The sequence below is a fragment of the Dipodomys merriami genome, unplaced genomic scaffold (genome assembly GCF_024711535.1).
Source record: "Dipodomys merriami isolate MVZ:Mamm:240054 unplaced genomic scaffold, mDipMer1.0.p SCAF_133, whole genome shotgun sequence".
NCBI lineage: Eukaryota > Metazoa > Chordata > Mammalia > Rodentia > Heteromyidae > Dipodomys > Dipodomys merriami.
Window position 1 is genome coordinate 207,310 of NW_027202638.1, and position 20,191 is coordinate 227,500.

A 20,191-nucleotide genomic window follows, 5' to 3' on the forward strand; every position below is an offset into this window, starting at 1 on the left:
CCTAGAGTACATATTCCTGCTGACTTGTTTACCTGGAGCAGCAGAGCAATCAAAGTGTTGGTACAGAGAAGCCACACGCCCAGTAGAGCAGAGCCAACATAGGCCTGGCCTCACACTCTTGACTGTAGTTGATATTTGTTTTGCATGTCGCCAGAGCCACCCTGACCTATCAGCCTTTGCCCAGCCCTGCATGCTGTATCCCCTCGCTGCATTGGTGCAGAGCCTGGCCAGTACAAAGTCCTCGCTCTTATCTTCTCTTGCAGAATTTCCCTCCCTTTCTACAATGTCAACCAAGAGAGCCCTCCTCTCTCTCAGCCTATCTCTAGCTAGCCTCCCCATTCTCATCACAAGGCATGTCTGTGACCTATGGTAACCATTTACAGTACCACATGGAACCTTGTATTTTGCACACCACAAACAATGTTTAGCTTTATTTATGGTATTTGATGCTGTAAATGAAAATAAATATGGTTCTTTATAAAGCTCATTGTTTCCTCTCTTCTTTGCCATGGGTGCTTCTAAAACTTTAAACACAGGGATTGGTTTAGGGAGCCCATCTTCCCTAAACTGCTGGCGGGACTTGCACTTGTGGTAACACGGGACTCGCTGGGGCTGTGCTGGGGCATTCTGAAATATTACCCAGGGGTAATATTTGGAAAATGTCACCAATACTCTGGGTCCAGGCTGTTGGGGCTCTTTCTTGAAAACTTGTGGTACTTTACTATTCTAGATTCTGGACAGAGTAGGTGAATAGCCTTCCTTAGCTCTTAGAAACAGGCTGTGTTGACAGCTCTCTGCACCCATTTTCCTCACACTTCCAAGTGATGACCCTATAAAAACTGTTTTGCCATAAACCTTATATCATTTAGGCTTCTACCAAGCAAAGTTGGCTCTTGTAGTTTATATTGGTCCATCTGGGTGAAAGGTAAGGAGGAAGTGCTAATGTCAATCTCAAAATGACAATGAACACAGCAAGTGTGCTCATCTGATGAGAACCATTTGCCATCCTAAGAGGCATTCTCTGCTCATAAAGGCTCAGGTCATTTAGCACCTTGTACTATGAAGTTCTGCTTGTGGGGCCACTGAGTACAGCATCCATGGCAGACTCTCTGCAATTGGGATGGACTTAAAGTCTTGCTCAGCTAGTGTGGACAGTGCTGAAACAGCATCCCCAAGGAAGGAGGCCTACTCTTGCTAGGCCTAATGTAACTGAATTTATGGTACCACCTATGAATTGTATGAGGGCCTGGTACCTACAAAGAGATAATCCTGGAGTCCTGGTCTCTAGCTCAAGGTTAGTGCTTGGATCTGCTTTCAGAACTACCTTAGGTTATGATCAAGGGCCCCTGATACTCTTCCCCTTCCATTCAGGAAAGATATTAGAAAGAAATGTGGTGGGATGGACAAGAGACTCGTTCCTTTGTTTTTCTTGTCAACAAGACTTATTCTAAGCATTATTCTAGGTCCTGGGGATCTAGAAGGGAACCATACAAAGATACTCTACCCGAATGTATTTTTAGAGAGTATATATCATAGTATTGCTGGACGAGATCTGATTGTCTTACCTGTCGATCTGTTCTCATACTCATTTGTTCATTCAGTTTGTATTTACTACACATCTACAACATGCCGGAAATGCCACAGAGAATGAACTTATGGTCAGATTTTTAAGCTTTGCTTTAAATTGAGTTAAAACGATAGCTTCCAAAGTTTGGCACTCCAAGAGGTGCTTCATGAATAAAGGAGTCCAGAGTTATAAAGTTTGATAAATGTTTTAGATCAATCTTTCCAGCAGTCCTCCAAAACCTTGGAGACTCACAGGATTCATTATTCTATCTCCAGGGAATCTCTTAGTCTTCAGAAGTAGGAGTTTCATTAACTGTTCAAGTAAGCACTCCCATATCTGCTTACAAATTTTGTGTGTGTTTTGCTTTGTTTTGTTTGTGGTGGTAGTGGTGATGGTTCAGCTTGCTTTGGTTTAGCTATTACATTATACATAAATAGTGTCGAGTACAATATTTAATCCAGAAACCCTGAATTAAAGACTTCACATTTTAAACGTAAAATAATAGTATTAAATAGAAGTTCTCAATACCACAAACATAAGTATATATATATATATATATATATATATATATACATATAAAAAAATCTAATTCAATATTGATAAAATCATGAGGTGATAATTCTCTAAGCTTTATAACCTCTAACTGAAATGTGTGTGTGGGGGGGGGGTGTATAGGTAAAACAGGAGGCAAATCTGATTATACACATTTTAAAAATAATTAAAGTATTAAATAGATGGGGAAAATCTTCATTAAATATAACAATAAGGAAGTTTATTGCTGTGGTATTTTAAAAGTACATTTAAAGCAGGTGTTCCTAGGCCCCTCCTACAGCATAAGTGATCAGTTAATATTTATTGAGCAATGACCCATTGATAAATGGTCAAAGATAGTGAACAAGTAATTCCCACTTAGGCTAATTTAAAAAGTAAACACTAAAAAGGAAGAATTTACAAAAATGTTCTTCCTTCCAGGCACCAGTGGCTCATATCTGTAATCTACAATCTTAGCCAACCCAGACAATCCAAGAGACATCTCCATTTAACCACAAAAAGCCAGAAGTGGAACTATGGTTCAAGTGGTAGAATGCTAGCTTTGAGCACAAAAGCTCAGGGACAGTGCCCAGGTCCTGTGTTCAAGCCCCAGGACCAGCACACACACACACACACACACACACACACACACACACACGCACACACGCACACACGCACACACGCACGCATGCACGCACACGCACATTCTTCCTTAGCTTTCAAAAGAATGCAAATTAATTATACAGGACCTTGAACTGCTAGAAGAAACTCATGAAATCAATTGTAAGAAAAAAAATCATCTAGGTGCTGGTAGTTCACACCTATAATCCACATACTCAGAGGCTGAGGATCAAAGCCAGCCTGGGCAGAAAAGTCCATGAGACTTATTTCCAATTAGCCAACAAAAAGCTATAAGTAGAGTATGGCTCAAGTGGTAGAGCACTAGCCTTGAGCAGAAAAATCAAGCAAGAGCATGAGGCTCTGAGTTCAAGCCCCAGTACCAACACACACACACACACACACACACACATACATACACACACACACAAATTCAAAATTAAAAGTTAAAATATATGAGTTTAGTATTGAGTACAATGTCCACCAAAGAAACCTTTTTCTGGAAGACATAATGACAACAACTACTAAGATCCAGAACAGGGCTCTGACCTGTTGGCTCAGTAATCCTACCCTACGGAATTTATCCTAAGCAAATAATCTAGTAGAAGAAATAAATTTTTGTGCACTTGCATATCAAGTAGAGTAAGTAGGTCATCCAGATTGGGTAGGCTCTTCTCCATTTCTTTTTACAACTTTAACTGAAAATTCCTTCAATAAATTAAAACAGTTTCTTCTTCCTTCACTGTCCTGGGGCCTGCTGCTACATGTACAGTGTTTTCTGTGTGCTAGGCACTAAGCCAAGCTCTTAACTTGTAGTTCCTCATTAGCTCACCTCCTTTCAACACCCTTGAGATCAGAAAGAGGTTTTAAGGAAAAGTCTATCAGAGCTCACTAATACCAGGCATGCAAGTCCACAGGCACCCATGGGCTCAGGACCAGAGCCAGGTACCTGCTCTATGGGGGATTTTTGCTGTGTAGTGAAGACCCTGGACTTTGAGTCCTGGCTTTGACCTCCAGCACTTCATGCCACTTCTGAGTGGCATGAACACAATTCCTCTCTATACATTGGAGCTTGCAAAGACTCTGGTGTATGGTTTTGTAAAGGTGGCACAGAATGCTGGAGCACATAATGCTTTGCCACATTCCAGATAGCACTTCCTTCATTTGGCAGAGGAAATGCCCTGTGAAAGACTTTGTTCATATACTCTAGGTCAGCTGGGGCTCAGAACACCCAATAGGATAGCAGTGCCATCTCTTCTCTTGTTCTTTGATTCTCCAGCCCTCTTGAAGACAGTTAGCCACCTCCCCTCAGATATGGGACTCATCTCTGGGGCCTCCTTACCTGCCATCACTGCCAATAAAACATAACTTTGCTTAGGGAATGCCTAAGTCTCAGTTACATGCAGGCCCTGTCTCTGCTTCCAGCTGTCTCCCCACCACCTCCACCTGGGCACGTCCAGCTCACAGATACATCTCCAGCCTTGATTTCCCTCTATAACATTCTCTACTCTTGCCCTTTCTCATTGCTGGAAACCAATTCCACTCATCCCCAAAGCCTTGAAGCCATTCTTGATCCTGCTTTCTTTTGATCCATATCCACTCTATCAGCAAATTCCAAGAGCATGGGGCATCTGTCCAGTTCTCATCACTTCTAAACCTCTTGGCCTTGGCCACTGTTCTCCTTTGCTGGGTGATTGTGCAGTGGCCTCTTTGTCTCTACATTTGCCCTGTAGACTATTTTCAGACGAGATTGGGCACATTCAGGGTGGTATGGCCGTAGATCTGTAGACTATTTTCAACACCCTTGCATTAGTGATCCTTTAAATCAAGTTACTCCTCTACCAAGAATTTTCCACAAGTTGTCTACCTTATACAGTTATAATTCCAAGGCAGACAGGGGATTCCAAAGGCACTCTCTCTGGACAGCCTGGCCCATGAACTCTGACTTCTCTTCTCTCTTACATCTGTCCTTCACACTGTTCCTCAAACTACAGATATGTTGTACCTTAGAGCCTTTGCCCTAGCTGTGCCATCTACAAAGTAAACTTTTCTCAGAATTCATATTGCTAGCTCTGCCCTTCCTTCCTTCCTTCCTCCTTTCCTTCCTTTTTTTTTTTTTTTTTTTTTTTTTTTGCCGCTCATGGAGCTTGAACTGGGCACTATCCTTGAGCTTTTGTGCTCAAGGTAGCATTCTGCCACTTGGGCCACAACGCCACTTACAGCTTTTTGTGGTTAATTGGAAGTAAGAGTCTCACAGAATTTTCTGCCCAGGCTACCTTCAAACCATGATCCTCAGATCTCAGCCTTCTGAGTAGGTAGGATTACAGGCATGAGCCACAGGCACCTGGCACTGTTTTTTCTATTCACTGTTTTATTCAATTCCCTCCATGGAAGTCTACTCATAATGCTGCAACCTTTACTCCTCAGCCTTCTTCCTACCTCACCCTTACTAGCCAGCTTTTCCATGCCATTTATCAGTGTCAGCCATGTTATATAATTCTTATATTTACCATTCTATTAGTCTATTGCTGATTTATGTTTTCCTCTGTGCTAAACAGATGCTTTATGAGGATAGGGATCTTTGTCTTTTTTGAACACTTATAATCCTAACTAGCAGATCACATCAGTGGCCCTTGTGGATTAAGTGACCCTGGCCCAGGCCTTAGAATATATGGAGCATGTTTGGGTTGGGGGAAGTCCAGCCATAGTTCAGAAGAAAGACTTGAAGCAACAGAAGGTTAATGTTGTATATCCTGCCACCTCTTGGTTTTGCTTCATTTTGTCTTTTGAGGACCATCATCCTCTCATGCATGTCTTGGCAGAGCTGAGTACACAGAAACAGGTGGGGTTTAGGCAACCCACTCAGGTCTGGCCTGAAGGTGGCAGCAGGGAGCAGTTCCAGTGGGCCATCCAATATCACACATTCTCTCCCACCTTCTCACTGACCCTCTCTGATGTCCTAACATAAGAATCTGGGTGACAGGTTGAGACAAGAAGTAGTATAAATCTGTTCTTGCCGGACAACCTAGACTGGGGATGAGGCTGGAGCTGCCACTCTCTGCCTACTCACTCTCCAACCGCCCACCACACATGCAGGTGGCTCAACTTTATTTAGATCCCCTGAGCCAAGCCATTCTGCAAGTGGACCCAAGACCAAGTAAAGCTACCCACCCAGCAGAGGACCCATATCAGAAAAGGGAGCTGGTCCCTCGACTATGTGGAGCCTATGTGCAGGCAGATCAGCGCTCCTCTCCTCATCCCTAACCCATGCCAGACTCGGCCTGGCCTACGCACAATTTCTAGATATGGGGATTCCATCCAGTGCCACTGGCACTGCCTACCACCCCACTGTCCTGAGAGAGTTTTAAGGGACCCCTAAGAACAGGTGCTGCCTTGGCCATTAGAGAAGGACATGGCCAGTCCTCATGCCTATTGGTAACAGAGGACAGGGCAGGAAATAAGGGGATCCGGGGTCTAAGAACTAAAGCCCCAAACCTATACCCATTAACAAAACAATCTAGCATTTTTGCTGTGGAGTCCACATAGCTGAGATAAGATGCTGTGTGAGTCCCTTCTCTCTCCCTAGGAAAGGGCCCTGGTACTCAGAGGGAGCCTTCTCTGAGGGCTAAAAATCCCTGCTGTCTTGCCCAGGGTCCATGGTGCAGGTTCTAGGGTATGACCAGGTCAACTCTGCTGAAGATGAAGGGATGAGGCCCAGGCCCAAGCCGCTTCCATGTCTACCAAACATGTGGCTTCCTTATGGTTTGTATATAGGCTGATCTTGGTCTTTGTACTAGGGCAGTTACTAGGGCCAAGAAGACCTTCTGAGTAATGCTGTCTCCTGTTCTAATTTGGGAGCAGCAGAGATGTGCCTGTGGGTCTATACCACACCCAGGCTCAGTCCCTTGGCCTGGGATACCCAGCAAGGGCTCAGCAAGGCAGGATCTTGAGGACTCAGGGTAGAGTAAAGCCCAGAGACCCAGCACTACCCATCAAAGCATTTCTGCCCTGAACAACTCTGGATGCCTCATCCTAAGGAGTCACTCACAGAAGCCCCAGGATGGCAGCAGCTCTGTCTTTGACACACTTTATTTTTAAAAGGCCATGCCCCCAAAGGACTTTGGTACTGATGTGGACAAAACCTCCCTCTCTGAGCAATTGTGACATCTCCTGGCAGTGGAAAGGACTGCCCACTCAGGTCCTTTCCCAGGGCCCTCCTTTGCCTGTCCCCTTACTTGTTACAGTCCACCTGTAGTAACCAAGGCATCTATCTACCTATTTGCGCTCAAAAACACTCTCCTCCCTTCCCCTGCTCTGCTCCCTATTAGAAAGCTAAAATCCTTGAAACTACATTTCCCAGGGTCCTTTGTGATGGGCTTCTGGCTAGATTTGACCATTAGCCACATCAGTGGGAAATTGAAGTTGAAATCTAGAAGCCAGAATCCTTCTCCCATCTTCCTACACAGCAGCAGTAGTCTTGGCTTCTAGGCTCTGGTGGCCCATCCCATCCCCTTGTCCCACTCACCAGTAACTTCCATGGCTTCTATCTAGGTCATCTCATAATCCCTGTCTGTTCAGTACTTCCAGTGCCACCGTGGCCCTGTGCCTGTCTCAACTTTCCTCTGTTGAACACTGGCTTGAGTTCTGTTTTCCTAGCTGGATCTTCTTACACTTAGCTCCCTAGCTTTCTTTCTCAACTTTGTCTATAGAGAGAACAGTACAACATAGGGCCTCTCTCTAAGACTAGAGCCAGAAGTGATTGTAGCAATTAGGAACTTACATGAATCCTCTGGGCCTCAGTTTCTCTTCTTATAAAATGTAGTTACTGGGCTGGGAAGGTGGCTCAGTGGTAGAGCGCTTGCCTTGCATGCATGGGTTCGATTCCTCAGCACCACAGAAGAAAAAAGAAAAAAGCCAGAAGTGGCTCTGTGGCTCAAGTGGTAGAGTGCTAGCCTTGAGCTGAAGAGCTGAGGGACAGTACCCAGGCCCAGAGTTCAGGCCCCATGACCAGACCCAAAAAAAAAAAATTGTAGTTACTAAGAATTTGTGAGAGGAGTTGTTGCTTTCTTATCTCTCTGGGTTCCAGGGCAAGTGGAAGAGTCTCCAACCTGGGACAGAAAACAGAATCACCTTCAGCCATTGAACCAGGGTAGCACAGGTCCTCCCCAACCCTGCAGAGGGTCTGACCAGGGAACAGCCTTTGTACTTAGCCACTATAGGTGGCTGGATGCATGCTGCAGGCTCTGCCTTCCCCAAGCTTGAGGTGAGAATGGCCCTAGTGCTAGAATTCTTAAAGTGTCCTCTATCACCAGGGAGCAGGCATCTGGCCAGAGTACCAAAGAGGAGTGAGGTGCTGGGTTCTAAGTAGACCTGCTTCCCACCAGGAGCCCAGCCACCACTCAGGCAGGTAGAGATCCTGCTCACTTCAACCCCTGGTACCCCCAGAATTCTCTCTGGGTACCAATCACTTTCAGTAGAGTCCATAAAGCAAAGCATCTGGCCTGGGGGAGGAAGTAAGAGGGTGGCTGCGTAGGCACATGGTACAGATGAGCATCCACAGGTCCCTGACCTTGGGGTAGGCCACAGAAATTACTGTTCTGTTACTGCCCTGGCTACTCCAGGTCCATTTCTTTCCCCTGGTGCAGTGGTACTGCTGTCCTTTTATGGTGGTGGGATGATGGGGATGGTGGGCACTCAGTGATAAGCTGGTGCTACCTTGTCATTAGTTATTTTCTGTGACTTTTCCAGCACCCCAGGTTTTCTCATAACGGCATATGTATATGGGAAAGGCCCTTCTGGGGAATGAAAAGGGGTGATTGGATGCGGAATCTTAAGCCTGACAAGTTTCCTACTGGAGTAGCTCTTAACCCCAGAGAGCAGCAATAGCCTGAGCCAGGCATCCCGGGGCAGAACATAAAGAAGGGCATGTCTTTCTTTGGGGCTGCTGCTTCAACCAGCTGGCCAAGGGGTGGGGGAATGGTCCAGAAAAAGCAGAAGCTTCTTGTCCATAGTCCCTGCCCTTTTCCCTCCCCTGATGTCCAGGCCCTGCTGAAAGGATATGGTTCCTGCCCAGTAAAACTGAGGGACCATCCGTCAGCTGTGCCCTTCACCCCTCCCAGAGCCCAGGAAGCAGGCAGGGCTTTTCTCTGCTGGATCACTCATACCTGCTGCCAAAGCCAAAACTCTTTGGAAGAAAAAGAGAGAAGCAGGACCCAGGTGACCCTGAATGTTTTGGTCTGGTGCCACCGCAGCCTAGCTCAGCTCACCTCAAACACCTGTGGTCACCATGTACTTCAGGCTGCCCTGCTCTCCATCACCCTCTACTCCTCATCGGGCCCTCCAAACATCCTTTTACCTTGTACTCTGCCTCAGAGTGGATGGATCTTCTTACCTTCTAATCACATGGACTTAATTTTGGTTCCCAATATAAACAAACATTACTTCCTGGCTTGCTTTTGCTCCCCAAACCACATCTTGGATCATCACCTCTCTGTTTCTTACTATCAAATCCTGTCCATCCTCAAACCCAGCACCTTTGATCCCAGAGTCTAGTGCATGGAAGTCATACATGTCCTTCCTCCCACTTCTTCCCTGTACCACTAGTGGATGTTTAACATCATTAAATGTAGCATCTATGAATGTGTCTTATCTCCTTTATGAGGCAGAAGGAAATCCTTGGAGGCATGGCTGGAAGGCAGAAGGCTGATTCTCTGATTTGCCTCCCAACCCACAGCAAAGGCCAGGATCAGGGCAAGGCACAGTAGCACCTGTTGGATATGCATGTATTGATCACCTGGCTCTCAGATACACACCAACACACATATGTACCAAGATACAGGGTCAGGTCTGACTGGGTGGCTTTGCTGCAGGCTGCAAGGGTGACCTTGGCTCTTGGGGCCATAAGTTGGCTCTAGGTTTGTTTTGTGCACCCTCAACCTAGCATCCACACTGAAGGATCAGCTTCCATCTAGAACATTCTTTTATGATAACCTATGCAGGATCATGAAGGACACACCAAGCCAGAAAGTCCACTTAACCCTCTGCTCACACCTCACAACCATGAATTTCCACTGACCCGATGCAAATCTAGCAGTCAAGCCTTTTGTCAATAGGCTAGGAGTATATGTGCCCCACCTTGCTCTACTAGTGAAGACTGCAGAGTCAAGGGACAGAGTGACTGTTTCAGGAAAAGCATGAACTCCCAGCCCAAACTCATGATTCCTACTTGCTTACAGACATACAGATTGTCCTGATCCCTTGAAGGAACTATATATATATATACACTGTATATATATATATATATATATATATATATATATATATATATATATATATATATATATGCTGGTGTCTTCTTCTGTTTTTTTCTTTTTTTGGTCAGTTAGAGAATTCAGGGCTTGGACACTGTCCCTGAGCTCTCTTGCTCAAGGCTAGCACTCTACCACTTTGACCCACAGCTCCACTTCTGGTTTTCTGGTGATTAATTGGAGATAAGAGTCTCATGTACTTTCTTTCCTGGGCTTGCTTTGAACCACGATCCTCAGATGTCAGTATCCTGAGTAGCTAGGGTTACAGATGTGAGGTTCCAGTGCCCAGCGTTAATGTCTTAATCTCTCTATGCTTTCATTTTCACAGCAGGAATATGGGACTAACAACAATGCTTTCCCCATTTAATAGACTTCACATGGAAAGAATGCTCAAATTCTTGATATATAGTAACACTCACTAAAAGTAAGCTACCACTGCTCTTATTGCTACCACCACTACCACCAAGGCATCCAGAATATTCTTTAAACATCCTCCCATTCACAGTCCAGCTAATACAGTAGTGTAGACACATGCACACAATCAAGTTCATACAAACACCATGGTTACAAACTATCAGCCTGTTAGTTGAATCTGTCTGCAGATGTGCTTTGTTTGATCTTAGAATATTTTAAAACGTGAGGGATGTTACATCAGAATCAGACTCTCCTGAACTGTCTTCACAGGTGAGCAATACAGTAAAAGAGTTGGTAGAATCTCCTAGAAAGAACAAATGAGGGAAAAAGAGGAGTGGGTACCAGGGGAGGTGTGGACACAGGGAAGACAGGACATCTGAAATGGAACATCAGAGAGAGAAAGAGAGTCCCTTGGAGCAGGGAGGAGTCAAGGATCAAGGATTGTAAGAAGACCCCCAAAGCCCTGTGAATTAGCAACAAGCAGGTTCTGGGTTTTAAGGGCTCATAAAAGAAAGGGTCTTCATCGGGGATGTCTTCCAGATTGGCTGTGAAGGAGGAAGAACAATGAATGGATAGGCTGGGCTGGAGTTAAAAGGGGGCTCTTCAAACAGCATGTTTAAATACTGATAGAAACCCAGCTGGTGAAATGAAGGACACAGGAAAGGGGAGGGAAGGACCTTTATTTGGGAATGAGGGGTGAGAAGGAGCTGGATTTTTACAGAGAAAAATGATGTCCACTGTGAGAAAGGCCTGCTCACCTAGTTAGTAGCCAGGATGGCACTGGGATTCACACATTCATTTGTCCACTCAACAGGCATTTATTGAACATTGGCTGTTTACCAAATATATTTCTATCATCAAAGGAAAAGGGGGGGAACCACTGGAAATGTTCTAGTGCTAGGAGGAGGGAGAGAGTGAGCAAACTAAAAAAGGAAATTGCATTGTTTACTCGATGGTGAGATGCATGATGGGTAGAAATAAAGAGATGTGGCATGCTGAGTATATGGACAGTGGTTTCCCACAGGAAGGGAAGGGTTGGCTCACTAAGAAGGTGACATTCAACATTCAGCCAACATTTTACAGGGAGCCCTGCATGCAAAGGTTTGGGGATGAGAGTTTTCTAGGGGATGCAAAAGCAAGCCGGGTAAGGGAACTGGGACAATGCCTTCCCAACATGCTGGGGAACAGCAAAGAGGTGACACCACTGGGGCCATTAGTTCCATCGTCTCCCTAGACCCTGTTCTCTCAGCAGATGAACCCATTTCCCCCAAGAAGCCGAAGAGTGTCCCTGAGCCCCAGCCCAGTCATGTGCCAGGTGAAGCCACTTCCCCACTGCCCTCTGAGTGGACCTCAGTGAGAATCAGCCCTGGGGAGGACGCAGCTGGGCAGGACTTGCTGGCTGTGCGTGTCCTGGTCACCAGCGAGGACAGCAGGTATGCCCAGGCTGGGGAAAACATCAGGCTGGGGATAGGGCAGGATTTGAGATCTTATCTTTTCTGGACACAACTGCTAAGGGTGGGGGGGCTCAGTTTCCTTATCTGTCATACGGGGGACTATCCTAGTGTCTAGTTGTAAGGAACAAAAAAATAACATATCTAAAGTGTGCGGAACAATACCTAGGACATCATAAGCACTCTAAGGCTTAGCAGTTACGCTTTTCTCAGAGGAGGGAAAGGTCCTGGCTCTACTGTCTTCTCCCAGGAGGCAATGGGTCTTGTAGACTGCAGTGAGGGGTATGGAGATGGGTGTGGACTATCCCAAGGTATGATGGGGGTGCCAGGAGGAGCCTGGGAAATGAGGCTCTGATGCTGACCAGTATTCTGAGAGTAACATTCTCACCTCAAATCCGATCCCTACCCAGAACAGCTAATAGAAATGCATATATCTGGCTTCCTCCAGGTACACTGAAGTCAGGAAGTCAGTCAACAAGTATGGACTGCTGTTACTATACAGAGCATACATCAGTGACCCACACAGACAAGGTCATAATTGTCATACCTTTCATCAAATTAGGTAACCAGCCAGTGAACAGGGAAACATTTAATAAGAAAGCAGCACACATGTGCTAGGTAGAGAACTAAGGTGAAGGGTTTTTGGTGTGACAGGTCAGCTACCTTACACTGGGTGTGGAAAGGCCTCTGAGTCAGTTATCAAAGCCCACAGTAAGGCTGAGAGCTAAACTAGCCTCAGAGTGAGTTTACCCCATTCATTGCACCCTAAAAGTGGGCCAGGTGCTGAGCAGGCCCCACTGGGCAGTCCTGGCTGTGGTGGGTTCACCCAGCTGAGTTTTGTATCTGGAGCCTAGCTCACTGTCAGCTGGGGTGACTGAAGGCTAGTCAGGAGCCTCACAAGGTCTCTGGAAACTGGGCTAAGAACTCTCCATTGGGTCTGGCTACCACATGCGCACAGCAAGCCCAGATAGAAGGGGCAGGAAGTATGTTCCATCCTTTATGGGACAAACTCAAAAGTCTACTTGCAAAGAGGTAGAGACTCCAGGGGAACAAGGACAACCATTTTTGTAGACCTCTGAAGAGGTGACAGTGAAGCTGAAATATACTGACAAGAAGGGACAGCAGAAGGACAAAGGGAATCCAAAGAGTGATGGCAGCTAGGGCACAGGCCTCAGTGGGAGTGCGCCTGAAGGAACTGAAGATGGTTATGTGGGCACACAGGGAGGGAAGAAGGACAGAAGGTTATGTGGGGCTCTTGCAGTGTGGCTCAATGGTCACAGCACTTACCTAGCCCATGGGATGCCCTGAAGGAAGGATGTCAGAGGCTGAGGTAGAGGTCCAGTCAATAGAATAAACTGAGAAAGGGTGGGAGAAAATGGAGACAGTGGTCATAGACAGCTAGTTCAAACATCTCCATTACTCCATTACTTATAGTAAAATGCATGAGAACAGGCATCTTGGCAAATCCCACAGGTGAGTCTGATGTACCAGTCTCTGTGAGAACTGCTACCTTGAAATCACCAAGATGGAAAGACAAGGCCCAGAGATGGAAAGGTACCTGCCCTAGGTCACAGTCATCAGGCCTCAATTAGGCAGAACAGTTCTACATGCAGGACTCCTGGCTGCCAAAGGCCTGCGCACATATCATGAATGAATATCCATGGATCAGGATTTCAGTGAAGCCTCCAATTTGTTATACCCACATCACATACTCACTTCTGGGTAAATGCTTAAATGTGGCCACACACTCGGGTGTGCTGAGGGCTAGCACTTCAACAAGGCAATTTAGGAGGACATAATTGAGCCCAGAGCAAAGTCCAAGGCTAGAACTAGACATTGAGGTAATGAAGCCACTGGGTTTGCCTAGCAAGAGCTAGGAATGGGTAGGGCAATGTGGGTGTGTGCTGGGGTAGGTCCAGGTTGCTGGTTCATCCTTCTCACGCTTCTTCCTCCTACCAGCTCTGACTCAGAGTCTGAATGGGAGAACAACAAGGACCCCAGTGCAAAGGCCTGTGCTAAGAGACCCCCGCAGCCAGAATCACCACCTCTACCAAAGCCCGTAACCCGGCACATCTCCCTGAGGGAGCCTCTGACCAAGACCATGCCCCCCCAGTACCCTGAGGAGCCACATGTGGTGCATGGTGAGTAGAGGGTCCTCTGTACATGGTACTGGGTCAGCTTCCTCTCATGGAGGCCCAGGTGACAAAGAGCTTACCCTCGGGCTCAAAGGCAGGGCTAGAACCTATGAGACGTGAGGTGTTAAGTCCGATTGAGGGATAGGAACTCAGGCCTGGCATCCTTGTCCATGGAGCTTCAGAGTCCTAAGTGGGAGGGCCAGAGAACAGTCTGGTCATCTGTTGGATAGCACAGGACTGCAGAGTTCAGATCCCTCACACACTGCAGCCTCCCTCCTGCCTCCTGTGCTGACATGGCCTCAGAGGCCCCTCCAGCACCCCATCAGCCCTGAGGGGTTTGGCTGCTGTTGGACAGCATGCACCTCTGGGCTGCACAGCCTCCTGAGTCCACCTGGGCACATGCTTCAGAAAGCATTACTGATGTAAGGGGGTTGTGGAATGCACAGTGCGTGCATAGCAATGCGAGCATGTGCACTAAGCACTGGGGCTTTTCCCATCCCAAGGTCAGTAGCATGAAACCCCCTTGGTGGGTGAGAAAAACAAATGGTGGTCTCTCCCAAGGGTTCATGATGAACGCTGTGACCCAGTGCCCAGTGCCTCCATCCCCTAAACTCGTGCCTACTTAGGAGGGGTTGTCTTTAGCAGCCCAGATTATTTTAGTAAAGATGGCCTGGAGTGGCAACTTGTGACCAACTGGGCTGATATGTGAATGATTCTGAGAGAGCCGGTGAAGAAGCAGGGTAACAGAAACTTGCAACCTTAAGGACCAGTAGCCTTAGCTGCTCTGTGAAAGCTGGTGCTGAATTTGTCCTGCACTGTCCTCTGGTGGCCAAAGGTAGAATCTCCACTATGCTCTCTCACAATTGATGGTTTCCCAAGACCAAGAATGAGAATAGAAAGAACTCACACTGATACTTATTTCTAAATCCTGAAATCTCTGAATTTACCCTTCCATGTGAGCCTTTTTGTTAAATGACAAACCATCCTCAAAATACATTTTTAATTACCATTTGTAGTCTATCTAGAGAGCTCAGCACAAGCAGTGAACAGTATACTGGCTAATGCCCAGGACATCCAGCCTGTCTTTAGTTACTGCTAACACTTGAGATTCCTTCCACCTTCCTGGGATCCAGCTTTCTTAAGTAGACACCAAATCTTCCTACCTTGGATCTTTTCCCTCCATTTCTTCTCTCCCTCTCCTCAATCGCCATGGAACTTCAGAAGACTTTCAAGGAAAATATAAATCTGCCTGTATATATAAAAGTCTGTATTTATAAAAGCAGGAGCCTGAGAATCAAGGTACACAAAGCTGTCAGAGAGGCAAGCTCTATTTCTGAACAGAACAGCAAGCATTAGGAAGAAAATTCAGATAATTATTATTTTTTATTGTTCAAGAGCCAAAAAATACATTGTTTTATATTAGGTCTCAAGGCAGGAACAACTTAATGATTAGCTCTGTAGAATGTTCCTATCTCACATCAAATAGGTATGAGAGATATATTACATAAGGTCTTAAACAATGGCTTCTCAGAAACTTCAGCCATAGTTTCACCAAGCTCCCTCTGCTGGCATGGAAGGACATAATACCTAAACCTGACTCAGTCACTGGCTTGGGCTTGAGAAATAAAGCTGTTTGGCCAAAGCATTTTGTTTCTTATGATAGTTCAGTTTAATTCTAGAATGAAATATAGAGCAGCCAGAGAAGGCAATAGACATGACTTTCATACAGTCCTTTGTTGATTCAGTCTTCATCAATCATGTTTTGATCATTGAGAAGTATACCACCTTGTTGAGTATAAAACTCTTGATTTGGGCTATAGGTATTGCTCAAGAGGTGTATCCTCCCCTACCTAGCAAGTGCAAAGCCCTGAGTTCAAACCTCAGTACCATGACCTTAGCAACATTGTTCACAATAGCCAATAGAGGAAAGCAAGAGAAGTGCCCCCTCCCTATCCTGATGTATTCTTTTATAATACATTGACAGATATAAAAATTATTTAAATGGTATTTTTTTAATTTAAAATTTTATTTTATTTTATTTGAGAACATACTGTACAGAGAGGTTACAATTACATGGGCAGGATAATGCATACATTTCTTACCAAGCATTGCAGCCTCCTCCTTTGTTTACCCTTCACCTCCCTTCCCAGCCACCCCCTCCCCCCCCACCCAATCATACCCCCCTCCCCCCCCAAACCGACATTGTAAAGCTGGTTTTGACATGACATTTTGTACTTCTCATTGTTGCAACAGGTCCACCTGAATCCTTAAACGACTTGTTTGTCCCCATCTCCTCCACATGTTATACTGACATCAAATATAGTGAAAGCGGGGGTTACACTGTGGGGGAGGGACATACAAAGCAACAAAGAAATAATCTTATAAATGCGTTAGAAACACATGCATGAAAGAAACGAAAACATTAAAATACATATTTAAGGGTTCATTTTCCTAACATCACATTATCTGACCTTTTCCGCTTGACTCATACCTATACTAGATATTGCAAATAAGGGAAACCATGAGACCTATGTTTCTTTGGGCCTGGCTTACTTCACTTAATATAATTTTTTCCAAACCTTTCCATTTCCTAACAAATGGGGAAATGTCATTCTTTCTGATGGAGGCATAGAATTCCATTGTGTATATATACCACATTTTCTTGATCCATTCATCTACTGAGGGGCATCTGGGTTGGTTCCATATCTTAGCTATGGTAAATAATGCTTCTCTGAAGAAGAAAGAAGGATGGCCAATAGACACATGAAGAAATGTTCAACATCCCTAGCCATAAAAGAAATGCAAATCAAAACAACATTGAGATATCACCTCACTCCAGTTAGAACAGCAAAAATCAAGAACTCTAACAACAACAGATGCTGGAGGGGATGTGGACAGAAAGGAACCTTACTTCATTGTTGGTGGGAATGTAAACTTGTTCAACCACTTTGGAAAGCAGTATGGAGGTTCCTCAAAAGACTTCACATAGATCTCCCCTATGATCCAGCAATCCCACTTTTGGGCATTTACCCAAATGTTTACAAACAAGACCACACTAAAGCTACCAGCACAACTATGTTTATTAAATGGTATTTTTTATCTTATGTACATTTTACCACCATTTGACAAGTGGTTTTGAGGGCTGCTTGGCATGTAAGGAGTATTTTACATCTTCAGATTTCTTTAACATAGAACCTATCCAAGCTGAAGGTGTGAAATAGAACTTACAATCGTCCGAATCCATAGAGCCCTCCCCCCAAGAAAACCTTCCAGGGCTGGGAAGGTGGCTCAGTGGTAGAGTACTTGCCTTACATGCATGCAACCCTGTGTTCGATTCCTCAGCACCACATAAACAGAAAAAAAAAGGCAGAAGTGGTACTGTGGCTCAAGTGATAGAGCACTAGCCTTGAGCTGAAGAGCTAAGGGACAGTGCCCAGGCCCAGAGTTCAGGCCCTGGGACTGACAAAAAAAATCCAAAAACAAACTTCCATTAGCATTCTGTCACTGTGACAAATATGCCTGACACAAACAATTTGTACTGAGGAAAGGTTTACTTTGGCTCATGGTTTCAGTTTTTGGTTGCTTGGTCCCATTGCCTGTGGTGAGATAACATGTCATGGCAGGAGCACTTTGCAGAGGACACTGCCCACCTCATAGCAGCCGGGAAACAAAAAGAAGAGTCGGATACCTGGGCCTTTGAAGGGTATTAAAAATCTAAATCATGGCAATTTTTTTTGTCATTGTAGGGCTTGAACTCAGGGACTGGGTGCTGTCCCTGAGCTCTTTTGCTCAAAGCTAGAGCTCTACCACTTTGAGCGATGACTCCACTTCCAGTTTTTCAGTGGTTAATGGGAAATAAGAGTCTCACAAGGACTTTTCTGCCTGGGCTGGCTTTGAACTGTGATCCTCGGATCTCAGCCTCCTGAATAGCTAAGATTACAGGTGTGAGCCACCAGCACCTAGCTAGATAACCATGGTAATCTTATTCAGTGGTTTACATAAATCCTGCTTAAAAGACATCCCAGGCTGCACCATCAGAGAGTCAGAATCTAGAGATCTAGAGTCAGCATTCAGTGAAGACTCCCAGATTCTCTGAAACAGGTGGACATGTCTCACTCTGTGGGTATTAGAGCAGGGCAGCTTCTTGGAGGATAAATGAGCTGAAATCTTGGCCCTGACAATTCAATTGGGGAAGGGGATTGCTGTGCATTCATGAACAGAAATCAATTCAATTTAGAAGAAATATTCTGGCATAGAAGAATTGGTATGTATCCCTTTATTTTCTGGCAATAATTTTAATAGCAGGATAATCCAATGGCATGGGTGGGGGAGGCACCACTACTTTGTAATGACAGTGAAATGTACCACAACATGTGGCAAGGCGCTTGACCTCTGACTCCTTTTATAGGCAGTCACATACTTAGGTCTCCAAGAGGACTCTCATAAAATAAGTACAAAATCAATAAGTACACACCGAGCAGATGCTGTTGAGAACTATTAGATCCCATCATTACTGCCCACTCTATCATTCTTGTGGTAAAAACATGTGCACGTGCACCCCATCAGCATCACTAATGGGAAATCTTCCTTGGATGTTAGGCATTTCTAATAGGTTCCATTCTACCCAAGTAAAAGCCAAGGGGAAGCCATTGGAGCTGTAAACAGTCTTTGGTTTTCCTCAGGCAATTTCTTCATTAGGTGTCAGTAGGATGCAGATGTGTAATTACTGCCCACATGTTCATCATGAAGCATGTTTGGCTGGAGACCTGGCAGTGCTTGGTGGATACAGTTGTGTACCAGGGAAGTGCGCACACTATGTGTCCATCCTTATGGGTCCTGGACTTGATTAGGAGAACAGGCCTGTAGGACTGCCAGACAGGGCAGGCACCACACATCTCCAAATGCAGTAAAGGAGAGAGAGGAGCCAAAGATCTAAGGAGCTGAAGGAAAGAAAGCCTGAGAAAGCCCCAGGTAGTGGTAGACACCTCTGGGCCACAGCCCAGAAGGACAGGGAGTAGAATATCTAGAATTGTTAGAGACAGAGATAGAGACAGAGACAGAAAGAGACAGAGACAGCAAGAGACAGAGAGAGAAACAGACCAACACAGAAGCAGAGGCAGAGACAGAGACAATGATATAGAACACACTGGCCAGGACTTGGATTCAGGGAGTTCTATGTTCAAATCTCTCCTACGCCATTCTCCCACAGCCAGAGCACTCCCATGGTTTTCTTTCCTCCTATGCCTCCAAGCCCTTCTTACATGCACATCATGACCATTCTTGCTCTCTGGCTGTCAAAGAACTTGAGAGAATCAAGGATGCTTGTGAACCAGGGTGCATGTAGACCCTGCTGCCACCCTAATACTTCAAATAACCAAGACTCATTGACCCAATCTCTCTTGCATGCAATTTTCATTCCGCTCAGCTAAGGGCCACTATTCAGTCAAGGCCTACCTGGGTAGAAGGTCTTCCATAGGAAGTAGACTGTGTCCCATGGAAGTGTCTCCACTGGAACCAGGCCCAGGAGGGGTTGTAAGGATGGTCTGTCCAGAGTCTTAGTCAAAACTGGTCTGCAGGGCAAGGGAAGGTAGAACTTCTTGTAGATTCCAGAGCAGCTGAAGTGTTCCTCTACTATGCATATAGAACATTGATGTGAGGCCTTGGCTTTAAAGAACTACTTCCAGATAAGTGAATATAGGTATATGTATGTATACCTATACACACAGATATGTTTACATCTATATGTACATGTGCATGAGAGGCTTCTTACTGACCAGTGACTTCTTAGAATAATGTCTCATGCTTTTTCTATCAGAGAAAAGTATCTGTCTTAAAGCAGGACCTCTGTAAATATCTGATGAATGAAGGGATGAAATGTAGAGTGTGCTGGGGACAGGGAGGTGCACCTCTTCCTAGGGAAAAAGCAGCTAAGTCAACTACAATCTTTCATCTACTCACTTTTGGTAAATAGGCTGTAGAGAGAAATCCATCTTTATTCCATACATTTAAGTCTCCTCCATCACCATCTTATCTGCACCTTTCTGTTTTCTTCCACAGGTCTGCAACGGGCCAATAGCTTCCAATCTTCAACTCCCAGCAAATACCAAAACTGGAGACGAGCATTCCAGTCCAGTGAGTCTCGAGCTGCCTAGTGGGGAGAGTGGGCAG

At 45.4% G+C, this 20,191-nt stretch overlaps 1 protein-coding gene across 6 annotated transcripts in view; it reads left to right on the forward strand.

The window, feature by feature from the left end:
- The window catches only part of Mical2 (microtubule associated monooxygenase, calponin and LIM domain containing 2), a 200,744-nt gene that overhangs the window by 130,382 nt on the left and 50,171 nt on the right, over positions 1 to 20,191 (forward strand). For 3 of the 6 annotated variants that reach the window (XM_070019396.1, XM_070019399.1, XM_070019398.1), the window contains 3 exons: positions 11,690 to 11,870; positions 13,848 to 14,029; positions 20,081 to 20,155. In XM_070019396.1, the coding sequence (XP_069875497.1) occupies positions 11,690 to 11,870; positions 13,848 to 14,029; positions 20,081 to 20,155 (438 nt within the window). Of the gene's footprint in view, positions 1 to 263; positions 483 to 11,686; positions 11,871 to 13,847; positions 14,030 to 20,080; positions 20,156 to 20,191 lie in introns of those variants that run through there. The other 3 variants (XR_011371310.1, XM_070019397.1, XM_070019395.1) reach the window with 2 other exon arrangements.